The sequence below is a fragment of the Pan troglodytes genome, chromosome 20 (assembly GCF_028858775.2).
Source record: "Pan troglodytes isolate AG18354 chromosome 20, NHGRI_mPanTro3-v2.0_pri, whole genome shotgun sequence".
In the NCBI taxonomy this organism is placed as follows: domain Eukaryota; kingdom Metazoa; phylum Chordata; class Mammalia; order Primates; family Hominidae; genus Pan; species Pan troglodytes.
Window position 1 is genome coordinate 2,466,260 of NC_072418.2, and position 16,950 is coordinate 2,483,209.

A 16,950-nucleotide genomic window follows, 5' to 3' on the forward strand; every position below is an offset into this window, starting at 1 on the left:
AAATCAGTAAGTAAATAGTTGGACAATGTAATGAAAGATGCTAGGCAAATAATGTGGTAGGGAGAATAATGGCCCTCAAAGATGCCCATGCCTAACCCTGGAACCAGTGAATATGTTACACTGAATGCAATAAAGGCTTATCAGATGTGATTAAGGATGCAAACCGAGATGGAGAGATCTTCCTGGGTTATCCAGATGGGCCCAGTCTAATCACATGAGTTCTTAAAAATGGAGAACCTTTCTTAGCTGAGTCCAGAGAGAGATGTGACAATGAAAGAATGGTCAGAGAAATGTGACATTGCCAGCTTTAAAAAGAGAGAGGAGAGGCAATGAGAAAAGGAATGCTGATGTTCTCTAGAAGATAGAAAAGGCCAGGATATGGATTCTACCCTAGCCGCCATAAAGAAACATGCCTGTCGACAACTTGATTTTAGTTCACTAAAATTCATGCCTGATTTCTGACTTGTGTACACTGTAAGATGACAAGTTTGTGTTATTTTAGGTCACTTAGTTTGTAGAAATTTGTTACAGCAGTAATAGAACAAGTGGTTATCCATATGAGGCAAATTAGATTGGATACCTATCTCCAATAGAAATCAATTCAAGGTGAATTCCAGGAAAATACTTAAAACATTTAGATTAAAAATAAATGAGAATTTTTGTTACTTTTGGTAGGTCATAGAACCAAGAAAAACAAACATTAAGGAGGAAAAATGAACATATGACTACATCAAAATATAAAGCTTCTCTATTTGGATGATATCATAAGGTGACAAATCATAAACTGTAATATTTGCAACATATATATGAGTGAATAAATATACATTTAGAATATATATGAACTCCCAAAAATCAACAGGAAAAATAAGACATAGAACAAGCAAAATGCATAAACAAAAGAAGGCAAAACAAAAATAATGACTCATAATTATATGAAAAGAAGCTCATCTTCATAGATAAGCAGATAAATGCAAATTAAAACCACCCTGAGATGCTTTTTACATCCATGAGCCTGATAAAAGTTAGAGTCTAAAAGTAACAATTAACAAAGATGGGAAGTAACAGAAAATCTTGTCCATTACTGGTTAAAGTATAAACTGATATAGCTACTTTACAGAATATTACATTATAGAATACAGTTGTGAGTATGTATATGCAGTGACTCAGCATCTTCATTGCTAGTATGTACTCAAGAGAAACTTACAGGAGTGGACTAGGAAGTAAATACAAAATGATTACAACATTGTTTGTTATATCAAAATATAAAAAAGACACCCAATTTTCCAGCAAAAAAAATAAGTAAAAATAAATCCTGGTGTATTCTAACAATGGAATAATATATAGCCATTAAAATAAATCAACTATTACTGTACATATGAATGTAAGTATCAGCAAAACATATTGTTTAGTGAAAAAGTAAGAAGGTGAAGAAGAATATATACAATATGGTTACATTTATATGAAGTCCAAAAACTTGCAAAATAAAGAAATGTATTTAGAAATAGATTCACATGTGAGAAAACTAGAAGAAAATTAATGAAAGGATAAAAGGGATAGCAGTAATTCTGAGTAGTTGAGGGGATTTCAATTGGAAAAAAATAGTATCATATTCTTTAAGTCAGGTAGTGGGTATTAGCATTTGTTTTACCATCGTTCTTTATTCTTATAGCTACACTATATATTTTCAATGTATTTAATGTATTTTTTGCATAATTAAATATTATGCAATAAAAATGAGAAAACAAAAAAGTAGAAAATGATAAATTACAATAAAGAAATGGAGAAAAAATTATAATCTCGTTGTGTAATGGTATATTACATAGCTACTTTCTTAAGTAGATGTATGTACATGATGTATGCACGATTGTACATACATGTTCTTAATTATATATAAATATATGTACATATTTTTAATATAAAATACTAAACAAAGTACACCAAAATATTAGCTCCTATGTTAGTGAGATAATGTGTTTTTTTTTTTGTATTTTAAGTTTTACATAGTAGGTGTATTTGTCTGTTTTCATACTGCTATAAAGAACTGCCCAAGACTGGGTAATTTATAAAGGAAAGAAGTTTAATTGGCTCACAGTTCAGCACAGCTTGGGAGGCCTCAGGAAATCTACAATCATGGCGGAAGACAAAGAGGAAGCAAGGCAGCTTCTTCGCAAGGCAGCATGAAGAAGTGCCGAGCAAAGGGGAAAGAATCCCTTATAAAACCATCAAATCTCGTGAGAACTCACTATCACAAGAACAGCACAGGGGAAACTGCCCCCATGATTCAATTACCTCCACCTGGTCTCTCCCTTGACCTGTGGGGATTATGGGGGCTATGGGGATTACAATTCAAGATGAGATTCAGGTGGGGATACAAAGCCTAACCATATCAGTAGGCATGTGTTGCATTTTAAACTCAGAGAAAAATACTAGTGTTTTTATAGGATTCTTACTAAAGAAAAACCAGAAAGTAATAAACCATCTATGCTAAGACATAAAATACAGTTGTTTAGTTACAAGATAGAATGTGGCCTTGTAAGAAAGCAAATTAACTTCTAACATACAAAGCCTTAGAGAAGATTCAAGTGACTGACGGATCTTAAACAGAGCTATTATTACAACTCAAACTGCAGTAAAATATCCTCAGCAACATAGATGTGTGTGTTTCACTAGTCAGAGCAATACAAATTTAATGAAACTCCATTGGTGGTGTTTTTAATCAGACAATTTCTGAAGATGTCCTGGCTTATTCATAGATGCAAGCCAAATCTCTAGAAGAGTACCATAATAAGAAAAAAAAGAATACAGGCAATTGAGAGCTGTTCCAAAGTTTAGGGAGTTTTTGTAAGGAATTAATAAATAAAAATGTTCTTGAAAGAGAGAAATTAATATGCAGTTCATACTGCCAGAATTGCAGGCAATTTATCAAACTCCCCTAATCCTCCAAAATCGCTATTTTTTTTTGACACACACTTTACAGTACAGAAGAAAATGTCTCCGGCAATAAATCACAAAGTTAAAATTACCTAGTCTACAATTAACTAGACAGTGATGGTAAATCATTTTCTACCAAAAGAAAGAAATGTCTTGTCTATTCAGGTTCTGCTCTACTTAAAAGTTTTCCTTGTTGGCGAGCAAGTGGTTAGAAAATCATATTTTATACGTACATTCAGCTTAACTATCATTCAGCTCAGGAAGATGACTCAGGGCCTTATCCATACCTTCAAGTTTGCTCTTAGCAAGTAATTGTTTCAGTATCTATATCAAAAATGGCTTAAGTCTGCAACATGTTTCTGAATGATTAACAAGGTGATAGTCAGTTCTTCATTGAATCCTGGATGCTTTATTTTTCTTAATAAGAGGAATTCATACGGATCAGCTAGAAAAAAATTAAGAGGAAAATCACATGGAAAGTTATATATTATATATCTATTATATATATAATATTATAGATCTATAATATTATATATCTATTACATATATCTATTATATATAATATATATCTATAATATTATATATATCTATTATATATAATATATATCTATAATATTATATATATCTATTATATATAATATATATCTATAATATTATATATATCTATTATATATAATATATATCTATTATATATATCTATTATATATAATATATATCTATTATATATATCTATTATATATAATATTATATATCTATTATATATTATATATCTATTATATGTATTATATATTGTATATCTATTACATATATTATATAATATATCTATTATATATTATATATTATATATCAATTATATATATATTATATATTATATATCATTTCCAAATTCCCCAGCGTTCATATTTGTCAGTGCAAGTAAAGAGCCTTAGTGCTGATGAGGTTTGAGGTATGACCATTTGGGAGAATTTATGAACTCTACATGTCGCTTGATGTGTGCTTCAGGGTACACTTTTTTTTTTTTTGAGACGGAGTCTTGCTCTGTCGCCCAGGCTGGAGTGCAGCGGTGCGATCTCAGCTCACCGCAAGCTCCGTCTGCCGGGTTCACGCCATTCTCCTGCCTGAGCCTCCTGAGTAGCTGGGACTACAGGCGCCCGCCACTATGCCCTGCTAATTTTTTGTATTTTTAGTACAGATGCGGTTTCACCGTGTTAGCCAGGATGGTCTCGATCTCCTGACCTCGTGATCCACCCGCCTCGGCCTCCCAAAGTGCTGGAATTACAGGTGTGAGCCACCACGCCCGGCCAGGGTACACTTTTAAGCAGAGACACTACTTTGAAGGTCATAAAAAATATAATAAGAGATAAGGCTAATTTCCTTTAATAATAATAAAATCCTTTAATAAAAATATAAAGGAATAATATAATAATTTTCTTTAATAAAATATAATAAGAGATAAGGCTAATTTCCTTTAATAAAATATAGTAACTACATACCAACAGAATTCCAAAAAAAGAAATGGAGAGGAAGGGAGCATGGGTCATTAATCTTGTCAAAAATATAAAATTATATACGAGGAATTCCTAGAAACTGTTTTCCTTGTCTGCGGCCATTGTGCTGCTGCCACACAACTACCGCAAGCAGCCCTTCACGCCCTCCTCCCAGTACAAAGCTAATTGACTTGTGAGAAATGTTAAGCTTGGAAGAGTCAGCATCGCTGCACTTATTTTTTATTCTACTCTGACATTAGAATAATCCTTGAGTGGGGGAAAGGTTAAAACCCCCCCTGGATAAGTGTTACTAATTAATGATGATTGTTTTAAACAATGTTTGGATAATTTTTCCTTGTCCCTTGACATAAACTTGATAAATAACTGAGAAGTGAGAAGGAGATTAGTGGGTTGATTAAATTCCATTCAGGTACTTAAAGTTAGCTCCAAAAATTTAGCTATTTATAAATTGTCATGCATTGTTAATGTATAAGAGATGTAGATTTCATTTATCTTTGGTGGAGCGAGATGAAGCAGTGAATCATTGAAGACTGAAAGAAAGAAAAAGGTCTTTTCCCTTTTCTTTAAGAAGCATCATTAGTTAAAAACATGTTAGTTGGTACCAGAGAACTATATTTAAAGGGACAGCAATAAGCAAATTGATTACTCTGGTGATTATTGGAGTGACATTGCCTTTTAGTTGTACTTTCACAAAAATTCACAATATTTGCCAAAGTCAAGTTATCCATTACACTATTAATTTGTCATTCTTTTGTTTATATAGTCAATATCTCTATCTCAATCGGATCTATCTCAGCTGCTTCTAAACAAGCCACCATAGTCTCTCCCATTTCAACAATCTCTTCCAAGTACCATTTCATTTCTTCTTTTCATATTTTTGAAAACTTTTGAAAAACTACCTATTTTCCTCCTCCATTTCTTGTTCATTCCATTCTAGTGGACATGGAATCTGTTCCTCCTCCAAAATGGAATTTGGTAACCCTTAAATTACCAAACCCAAAACAATATGTTGTTTTTATCTTTACCTCTCTGTGGCATTTAATGATAAGACCACTACTTTCTTCACTTTTACCCTTCTTTCTTGAATTCAGTCAGACAACGTACTTACATTTTTCGTCTTATTCTCCATCTTAGAAACCACCTCAGCTTTCTCCATTCAGCCATAAAATTGTGCTTTTCCTCAAAGATTAATCTGCCTCTCCTCTCACTCTATACTATCTCTGTTAGCTAATTTTATTTGTGCACATTGCTTATACTGAGCATTACATACACATATGCATGTGTGTACATGTGCACACACACACTGTATGTGGACATGTTTATATATATGTGTGTGTATATATATATAGTATATATATAAATTACAATAACATAAAGGTGGCATTTTAAATTAGTGGAAATTACCCTGATTTGATCACTACACATTCTATACATGTAAAGAAATATCACTCTGTATCCCAAGAATATGTACAATTATGGTTTGCCAAATGAAAAAGTTCATACTTTGAAAAATTTTAGATAAATATCAAACTTTCTCTGAAACTGTAACTGTAAAATGTAAAAAACAGTAATTGCTATATTGCTTATTTCTGAGAATATGAGACATTTCCCTATTCATTATGTGTAATTACAATTACATATATATATGTTTATATATTACATACATATATATGTAATTGTAATTACACATAATGATTAGGGAAATGTCTCATATTCTATATATATAGACAGAAAGAGAGAAAATATATGAGGGAGAGAAAGAATCTTTCCATCTCCTTTGAGTTCCACGGTGTTGAGAGTCAGGACAACTACAATTGCTTCATCATGCCTGCTTGCAATTATAGGGCTTTTGAACCATTTGTTCCCTCCTTAGATATCCTCATTTTTTTCAAATTCTTGCTTAGAAGTCACTCCTCCGTGGACCTCCTCTGACATATTAAATATTGCAGTCCATTATAAGCTGCAAGAGGACAGGGATTTTTGCCTGTTTTATTCCCTACTGTATCACCAGGGGCTACAGCAATATCTGACAAACAGTGGGCATGTAATGAATATGTGTTAAGTGAAGTAATAAATTCAATCAAATCACATCACCTGTTTAAAGCACTTCATTGGCTTCACATTGCACTTAGAATAAAGAGAAATTCTTTTTATACAATATAAGTTCCTGCAGAATGCAGACACTTTCTACTTCTCCAGCCTCTTTTCAACTCCTCTCCTACTAACTTCTGTATTTAAGCCACATTAGACCTTTCTTCAGTTTTTTATATAGACTTTGTTGCATCACACCTCAGAGATTCTGTACATGTTCTTCCTCCTGCCTAGAAAGGATCGTCCCTCCACTTTCGCCAACTAATCCCTGCTCAACTTTTCATCTCAGCAGGAGGCCCATTCTCTTTGGCAATCCTCTGGCCTCCAGCCCATTTATTATATACTCACACGTCAACATGTACTTCGTACAGCATGTAACACAATTGCACTTTTATATTTTAACAAATTATATTTCCCATATTGAACTGTAAGTCTCCTGAAAGGAGGAATTTTGTTCTTGCTCATCATCAACTTTTTCAACATCCAGTGCACCATTTAGAACTTAGATGTAGTCAATACAGGTTTGTGGAATGAAAGAGGAAAAGAAAGAAATAATATTCCTTTAAATTAGGATGGCAAAGTTCGTGTATAAAAAATTGGCTAAGTTGTGGTCCATTCATATTTGCTCCCAATTAAGGAGCACAGCTATGAAAAGGAAGGCTTCAAATTAATAACCAATAGATTTTTTAAAAAAGAAAGCTGGCCAGGTACTGTGGCTTATGTCTGTAATATCAGCATGTTGGGAGGCCAAGGCAGGATTACTTGAGCCCAGAAATTCCAGACCAGCCTGAGAATTTGGCAAAACTCTGTCTCTACAAAAAATACAAAAATTAGCCAAGTTTGGTGGCATGTGCCTGTAGTACCAGCTACTTGGGAGGCTGAGGTGGAAGAATAGCTTGAGTCTGGGAGGTCAAGGCTGCAATGAGCTGTGATCGCACCACTGCACTCAAGTCTGGGTGGTAGAGTAAGACCCTGTCTCAAAAAAAAAAAAAAGAAAAGAAAAATCACTAAGCAAAATAAGACATGTGAAGGATCATGTCAAAGGTAAGAAAAATTAGGGGAACATTAAAAGCTTTCTTCCCAAGCCACTAAATCAACTTGACTAACAAAATTACCACTTGATTTAGCATTAGAAAATTACATTACATATCAAACATAAACCCATTAATCAAATACTAAAGAAATTTCTGAGTTAAATGGTATAATGATTAGTCAAAATAAAAAGTCTAAAATGTGCTCTAAATACCTCTTAGGTCAGAAAAAAAAAGTCAAAAGCTAGAATATAGAGAAATTAAGAAATGCCCTAAATTTCTAATCTGACAAAAATTCATACGAGATTGAAATATTTTAATGGAAAATAGAACAGAACTAATCATTGAAGAAATTATAGAAAGGAAACAAAATAAACAGATTATATGGAGTATTTTTAGAAGATAAGTAAATAAATTAATATACTAGGAAAAAACAAGGGAAATATAATTGATAAATAAATACAGGTAAGAGTTCTTTTGAAATAATGATAAAATAGAAAATCTCTGTCAAAACTAAAAGGAAAGATGCATAAATATATAAATAAATGATAAAACGATGTTGCATACATATACGACTTTTTCAGAATCAAAAAATTTAAATTTCTGTAATAAAATTTAAATGTTTATAAATTTAAAAAACTAGAAGAAAGAATGTTGACTGTTCACAATACAAATAAATGACAAATATTTGAGGTGATGGATATGCTAATTATCCTTATTTGATCATTGGGCATTGTATACATGTATCAAAATATCACTCTGTATCCCATGAATATGTACAATTATTTGTCTCAAAAACAAACAAACAAAAGATAATGGGAGAATGTTGAAAACTCAGAGAGAAGAGCAACTCTCACAGATAGGGATCCAGATAACATTAGCAGCTGATTTCTCAGCAGAAACCTTGAAGGCCAGTAGGCAGTGGATTACATATTTAAAATAATGAAGAAACCTGTCAATTGAGAAATCTATAGCTGGAAAACTTACCCTTCAAAAATGAGGGAGAAATTAAAACATTTCCGGATTTTTTTTAAAAACTGAAAAAAAATCCATTTATCCCAGAATTTGCCATTCAAGAAGTGTTAAGTCCTTCAGGTTGAAATAAATGAACTCTAGGCAATAACTATATAAGTAAATAAGCAAGCTGTATGAATATACAAAGCTCTCTGGTAAAGGTAAATACATAAACAAACATAAAAACAGTCCTGTTGTAATTTTGGTTTCTAACTCTGCTTTTTATTTTCTACATAATTTAAAAGGCAAATGCATAAAATGTAACTGTAAATCTGTTAGCTGGTATACAATGAATAAAGATATAATCTGTTACATCAATAACATAAAAAGAGTAGAGCTATATGTATAGCAGTAGAATTTTGGTATGTGATTGAACTTAAGTTGAAATAAATTCAAATTAAAATGTTATAACTCTAGGATGTTATATGTAATTCTCATAGTAACCAAAAAACGAAATATACATAGAATATAAACAAAAGGAAATGAGACTAGAAACAAAATGTGTCACTACAAAAAAATCAACTAAAGATAAAAAAGAAATAATTGAGAAAATGGCAAAAATCAGTAACTCTGACGTATTAAAACTTTCCATGCTACATAAATCTGAAAACTCTATTTCACATAAAACTGGAGCTGAAAGAGACAAACATTTACCTATAAAGTTAAAAGTTATATAGGGAACAAACACTAATTTTTTTAAGAAAAAATTATAAAAAGAGTAAAAATATGCCTTATACTACCCCAATTTCATGTTTTACAGCTCTGGGAAAATAGAAAATAAAATGTTCTGTTAGCATGAATCCCTCTGTGCCCCCAAAAAACCCTATGGATTGCATCATTATTACCTAAAAAGTCTATTGTCAAATGCAGCAGAGTGATATTTTTTACAAGGTAGATATTAATTTTAGATATGGAATAATATTGGTGATTTCAATTTTATAACACTGGGTTAAGATGAAAGAATGAGAAGATAAAGGTCCCTCAGCAATATAACTCACAAACATGTTCAGAAGCAGTAAGAAGTTACATTAATTATCTTTTGAAAGTCAATAATCTACATCTTTAATGTATGCATATAGCATAGCTAATGTACTATCGCTGGGTCCATTTATTCAATGAATAATTGCCGCTATGTGTCAGACATTTTTCTAGGCATAGGAATGGATACATAAGTGAACAAAGCAAAGATTCTGGTTCTTGTAGAGTTTCCATTAAAAGACCATTTAGTAAAACTTTTCTTCCCCCAAATTATAAAATCTGTAAGATGATTTAACAACATGTGTAAAAGTCACTGTGGGCCAGGCACGGTGGCTCATACCAGGTGTGGTGACTCATAGCACTCTGTCACCCAGGCTGGAGTGCAGTGGCTCACTGCAACCTCTGCCTCCTGGGTACAAGCGATTCTCCTGCCTCAGCTTTCTGAGTAGCAAGGACTACAGATGCACACCATCACGCCTGGCTAATTTTTGTACTATTAGTACAGACGGAGTTTCACCATGTTGGCCAGGCTGGTCTCGAACTCCTGACCTCAAATGATCCGTCTACCTCGGCCTCCCAAAGTGCTGGAATTACAGATGTGAGCCACAATGCCCGGCCTTATTTTCTACAACTTTGGTAACTTTAGCATATACCCCAAATCTGTAAGACATATTATTATAATTCAAATGCAAATCATGGCTTCTCATTGTACTCTTTCTCTAGCTTTTGAATTATTTATTCTAATACCAGTTTTAATTCTGACACAAAAGCATGGGAGTTCTAATCAAAATCCAACCTTTTATCATAAAAACTATGAAGAAATTATGAGTAGAACTTAAAAAGGAAAATAGGCCTATTGATTAGATTTGTCTTTGTAGCATTTAACTCCATAATAAATAACATAATATTTTATGCCTATGAGTACCCAACAAAGCCTCCAGCTTCTATTTAGATATAAAATGTAAAAGTCACTACTGGATCCACAAGCAAGACTATGGTAAAGAAATTTCTCCACCTAACCAGCTTCTTTTACATGATGTTACATGTTTCTTTTGTTTTTTCATTTTGGCAAATATTGATTGTCATCTTCGTGTTTGTCTATGTCCTAAGTGCTGGGATACAGAATCTGAAAAGATGGACACAGGACCTGCCTTCAAGTTCACCCTTTTTTTTTTTTTTTTTTTTTTTTTGAGATGGAGTTTTGCTCTTGTCGCCCAGGCTGGAGTGTAATGGTGAGATCTCGGCTCACTGCAACCTCCACCTCCAGGGTTCAAGTGATTCTCCTGCCTCAGCCTCCCAAGTAGCTGGGATTACAGGTCCCAGCCACCACGCCTAGCTAATTTTTGTATTTTTAGTACAGATAGCGTTTCATCATGTTGGTCAGGCTGGTCTCGAACTCCTGACCTCAGGTAGTCGACCCACCTCGGCCTCCCACAGTGCTGAGATTACAGGCATGAGCCACCACGCCCTGCTAGGAGTTCACGCTTTAGTTGGGGAAAATATACAATAAGCAAGCCAATTTTTAAAAAGAGAACTGCAATTAGAGTTAAATGCTACAAAGACAATCTCACAGGAAGATGGGATGTAGAATGATAAGGCTCTCAGAATAGTAAGAGAAACTATTGCTTCTTACGATGTTTGTCTTTCTTTGTATCAGTGCTCAGCTGAGTCTGCAGTGCTTCAGAGGTAGCTTTCATTTTATAAAAATCTATAATTTCTCCTTCCAGTTGTTTTTTCTCTTCCTCGAGCTTCCTTATCTCCTCCTGTTGAATCGTTTTAAGATGCTCGAATTTGTCCTGCAGCTGTGAAACCAATGTGCAGTTGTGACACCAAAGCAGTGTGGCTGAACACCCAAAAGAATATGCTTTTTTCTGATTATCAAACAAACCCAAATCATCACAGTAGAGCACGATCTTAATAACAATCTCAAAAACTCAGGAGTAAACACTCAGATATGGAATTTTTCTTTTCTTTCTTTTTTCCTTTTATAAGATGGAGTCTCACTCTGTTGCCCAGGCTGGAGTGCACTGGTGCGATCTCAGCTCACTGCAACCTCCATCTCCCAGTTCAAGTGATTCTCCTGCCTCAGCCTCTTGAGTAGCTGGGACTACAGGCATGCACCACCACTACAGGTGTGTGCCACCACACCTGGCTAATTTTTGTATTTTTAGTAGAGATGGGGTTTTGCCATGTTGGCCAGGCTGGTCTCGAACTCCTGACCTCAGGTGATCCTCCCGCTTTGGCCTCCCAAAGACTTTTTCTTTTTTTTAATATAGAGACAAGTTCTCAGTACGTTGCCCAGGCTGGTCTCAAACTCCTGAGCTCAAGTGATCCTCCCACCTCAGCTTCCCAAAGTGCTGGGACTGACTGGATGCAGTGGCTCATGCTTGTAAACTCAGCACTTTGGGAGGCCAAGGTGGGAGGATCTCTTGAGCCCAGGAGTTCAAGACCAGACTGGGTGATATAACACAATAGTAAACTTCAACAGGAGAGAGAATCTGTAAACTTGAATATAGATCTTCTGAAATTATCCAGTCAGAGGACAAAGAAAAAAAGAATAAAAAAGAGAAAAGAAGGCTGGGTGTGGTGGCTCAAGCCTGTAATCCCAACACTTTGGGAGGCCGAGGCAGGCAGATTAAGAGGTCAGGAGTTCAAGACCAGCCTGTCCAACATGACAAAGCCCCATCTCTACTAAAAATACAAAAATTAGCCGGGTGTGGTGGCACACACCTGTAGTCCCAGCTACTTGGGAGGCTGAGGCAGGAGAATCGCTTGAACCCAGGAGGCGGAGGTTGGAGTGCAATGTGAGCCGAGACCACACATTACACTCCAGCCTGGGTGACAGAGCATGACTCTGTCTCAAAAAAAGAAAAAAAAAGAAAAGAAAAGAGACAGAGAAAAGAAAGCCAACAAGACACCATTAGGCAAACCATTGTCAGGTTATGGGAGTTTGAGAAGGAAAGTAGAGAAAGGAGAAGAAAGCTTATTTAAAGAATGGCTGAAAACTGCCTAAATCATGGGAAAGATTTAGACATCTAAATCCATGAAGCTTAAAGATACCTAAAGAGGTTCAAACCAAATAGATACTCACCAAGTCACAATATAATCAAATAGTCAAAAGTTAAAGAAACTTTGCAGGTCAGGACAGAATCGAATAATACATTCAAAGTGCTGAAAGAAAAAAACTGCCAGCAACTAATACTATGTCTGACAAAGCTGTCCTTCAGAAAGAAGAAAGAAATAACGTGTTTCCTCGACAAACAAAGCTGAGGGCATTCAGGACCACTAGGTCTACCTTAAAAAAATGCTTAACGGAGTTTTTCAAGTAAAAATGAATGAAGTTGGGAGCGGTGGCTCATGCCTGTAATCCCATTTTGGGAGGCTGAGGTGGGTGGATCACCTGAGGTCGGGAGGTCAAGACCAGCCTGGCCAACATGGCAAAACCCCACCTCCAGTAAAAATACAAAAAATTAGCCAGGTATGAAGGCCACTGAGATCGTGCCACTGCACTCCAGCCTGGGTGACAAGAGTCAAACTACATTTCAAAAACAAAAAACAAAACAAACAAAAAAAAACAAAACTTGAGGCCTGGCCTTCTGCTCCTCTCCAACCTCCACTTCTCTGGGCCCAAGCCACCTTGGCTGAGGAGGGGGTGAGGAGGTGTGAGCCCCTGCCAGGAACCCCCTGCCCGGACCAAGTACTCGGCCCCCAGGCCTGCGTTCAGTGAGGCCTCCCGTGGCATCAGCATGTTCGTGTGGAGGAATGTGGAAGGTCACTCTGCGGCCGTGTTCCCCTGGTACTCCATCCCCTTCCTCACCCCTCCCTGCAGCCACACGAGACCCAGCAACCTGCCAGTCACTCAGTGGCCTCCAACCAGAGAAAACAACCTGCCAAGTTGGCAGCTGTTGCTCATGAGCGTCCACCAGGTGGGACAGGGAGTGTTGACCCTGGGCGGCCCCCTGGAGCCACCTGCCCTGAAAGCCCAGGGCCCGCAACCCCACACACTTTGGGGGTGGTGGAACCTGGTAAAAGCTCACCTCCCACCATGGAGGAGGAGCCCTGGGCCCCTCAGGGGAGTCCCTGCTGGACAGTGAGACAGAGAATGACCATGATGATGCTTTCCTCTCCATCATGTCTCCTGACACCCAGTTGCCTCTACCACTCAGATGATGTCAGGCCCAGTCCCTCAGTGCCCTGCGCAAGGAACAGGACTCATCTTCTGAGAAGGATGGACGCAGCCCCAACAAATGGGACAAGGACCACATCCGGTGGCCCATGAGTGGCGGTCATGATCTTCAGCAAGCGGCACCAGGCCCTGGCAGGGCGCACCAGGATCACCCCAACCAGGATAACCAGACCGTCAGCCAGATGCTGAGCGAGCGGTGGTACACCCTGGGGCCCAATGAGATGCAGAAATACGACCTGGCCTTCCAGGTGAAGGTGGCCCACTTGCAACAAGGACCGAAAGAAGTCCAGCTCAGAAGCCAAGCCCACAAGCCAGGGGCTAGCAGGAGTGTAACAAGGGCTCGTGGGAGCGGAGCATATCAGAGACGGGCACTGTCACTGCCACTGCCCCTGGGGTGTCCTCTGAACTCCTGTCAGTTGCAGCCCAAACACTCCAGAGCTTGGATACCAAGAAGCAGCTTCTGTGGGGCAGAACGGCTGCACACAGTCAGGGAACCTGGCCCAGCCTGGCCCAAGCCTTCTCCCACAGCGGCGTACACAGCCTGGACGGCAGGGAAATAGACCGTCAGGCACTACGGGAACTGACACAGGTGGTGTCTGGCACTGCATCATACTCTGGCCCAAAGCCTTCTACTCAGTATGGAGCTCCAGGCCACTTTGCAGCCCCTGGTGAGGGAGGTGACCAGTGGGCAGCCCTGCTGCTGCCCACCTGAGCTGCTCATTCCCAGCACATGGCCAGTGAGGACATAGTGAGTGACGAGGAGCACATGGTCATCCATGAGGAGGAAGGGGTGATGATGTCATTGCTGATGATGGCTTTAGCACCACTGACACCGATCTGAAGTTCAAGGAGTGGGTGACCGACTGAGAGTGGGGACAACTCTGGGGAGGAGCCAGAGGGCAACAAGGGTTTTGGTGGGAAGGTATTTGCACCTGTCATTCCTTCCTCCTTTACTCCTGCCGCCCCTTGCTGGATCCTGAGCCCCCAGGGTCCCCCGATCCACCTGCAGCTTTTGGCAAAGTCTATGGTCCCACCCTGTCCTCCTCCTACACATACTCGGATGCTTCCTCCTCAACCTTGGCACCCACCTCCTTCTTACTGGGCCCAGGAGCCTTCAAAGCCCAGGAGTCTGGTCAAGGCAGCAGAGCGGGCCCCCTACGGCCCCTACCCCGGGGGATGGGGGCCCAGGGATGCCTTCCAAGGTGACCTGTTTCCTCCCAATGGATCCTGCCACCTTCTGGTGCAAGAGACCTGAAAGTGTGGGCGACCTGGAGCTACCAGGCTCCTCAGTCATCAGGGTCCCTCCCAACACTAAGGCTTTCCTAGGCAGGAGCTGAGCTGAGCCACCCGGGGGGCAGAGCCTGAAGAGAAACTGACTGGGCTTTCGGGGTCGGGGCAGAGGGAACCCCACGGACATGGATCCCACACTGGAGGACCCCACCACGCCCAAATGCAAGATGAGAAGATGCTCCAGCTGCAGTCCAAAGCCCGACACCCCCAACTGTGCCATGTGTGATGGGGACAGCTTCCCCTTTGCCTGTACAGGTGGAGAAACCGAGGACAGGCTCAGGGAACCGGAGACCGAGAAGGCGCTGTCCTCTTCACTGCACGTGCCCTGGACCAGTGCCGGCCCTGATCAAGCAGCTCTTCCAGGCCCACTGCTTCTTCCCGTCCACTAGGCCACAGCCGCCCTCCAGGCCCACTATGCACACATCTTCCCCTCCAAGGTTTGTTCTGCCCCTGCCCTGACTCCCAGCCCTGTGGGGGTCCTGACCGCACCTCACCTGGCTCAGACTCTTGACGCTGCCCTGGCTGCCCCACCACTGCCTCTGCCCGAGAGTCACGTGAGGCTGAGAGTAGGGGCAGGGGCAGCAGTGGTGCCAGTTGGGGGGCGGTCCAGTGGGAGGAGCCTCAGCCTCGCGGGCTGCTCCGTGGGACTGATGACTGCATGATCTTCTGGGCACCTCACGGATCTTCAGCTGCAGGTGAAACGGATGCTGGTGGTGGGTGCAGGGCCGCTGGGAGCTGCTGCATGGTTTCCAGAGGCTAGACTGGGGCAGGTGCCAACTGAAGCTGCTGGGGCAGCATGGGCAGGATGTTCTGCACACAAACCTTGGAGAAGATGATGTGTGCATAGCGGATCCACTGCTGCTGCCCCTGCCCTGACTCCCAGCCCTGCCTGACCCCACCTCAACCTGCTCAGGCTCTGGTGCAACCCTGGCTGCCCTGCCACTGCCTCTGCCCCAGAGTTGGGGCCTTGACAGCCTGGTTGGAAGGGGACACCCCAGCCCTGCCTCAACACCTGGGGGTCTCCATAACTACCACAGGCAGGTGGGCAACCCCAAAGATCCCAGGACTCACCGTACCCCCTGAGAACATGGAAAGTATGTGGGGGTAGCAATGGAGGGCAGGATGGTTATCTTCTCCCAGGTAAAGCCATTTAATCCTTTCAGTTTGGGATGGAGTAAGGCCTGCCTCTTTTTTTTTTTTTTTTTTTTTTTTTTTTGAGACCGAGTCTTGCTCTGTCACCCAGGCTGGAGTGCAGTGGTGCGATCTTGGCTCACTGCAACCTCTTCCCGCCGGGTTCACGCCATTCTCCTGCCTCAGCCTTCCGGGTAGCTAGGATTACAGGTGCATGCTACCACGTCCGGCTAATTTTTGTATTTTTAGTACAGACGGGGCTTCATCATCTTGGCCAGGCTGATTTCGATCTCCTGACATCGTGATCTGCCTGCCTCCCCCTCCCAAAGTGCTGGGATTACAGGCGTGAGCCACCACGCCTGGCCAAGGCCTGCTCCTCTTATCTATACCCTCTACCCCTGCAGCTGTGCCAGGGGGAAAGCTGGGCAGTTTCCCTCCTGCAAGCCCCTGTACATACCATGAATTGTGGGACCTTCAGAGCTTTTCACTTTTCGGAAAATAGCTCCTGCTGGGGCTACAAGATGGAGTGTGAACAGGGCCTTGGGCCACAGGGAGTCGCCTGTGGACTAGGGGGAGTTCATGCACCCCTTCTTTCCCCAGAGGGGCTGGACTCAGGTGAGTATGGGGGTGGGGGCTCCTGCACTTCGACACAGGCAGCGGGAGGGTTTTCTCCCCATTCCCTCTGCACTCCCAACTTGAGCTATACTTTTTAAGAAAGTGATTCACCCTGCCTTTGCCCCCTTCCCCAGAACAGAACACGTTGATCATGGGCGATATTTTTCATTGTGCC

The 16,950-nt window shown here is 40.2% G+C and overlaps 1 protein-coding gene and 1 pseudogene across 1 annotated transcript; one reads left to right on the forward strand and one right to left on the reverse strand.

Annotated features, from left to right (window-relative positions):
- Positions 1–1,431: 1,431 nt before the first annotated feature.
- Positions 1,432–16,252, reverse strand: LOC134809023 (uncharacterized). Its single transcript, XM_063800418.1, has 3 exons — positions 15,524–16,252; positions 11,187–11,355; positions 1,432–3,376 (listed from the first exon to the last, which is right to left on the reverse strand). Exons 1-3 carry the CDS (start codon positions 15,872–15,874, stop codon positions 3,261–3,263), a joined length of 636 nt encoding a protein of 211 aa, XP_063656488.1. The 5' UTR covers positions 15,875–16,252; the 3' UTR covers positions 1,432–3,260.
- LOC129138077 (protein capicua homolog) lies at positions 12,757–15,279 on the forward strand (annotated as a pseudogene).
- Positions 16,253–16,950: the final 698 nt, after the last annotated feature.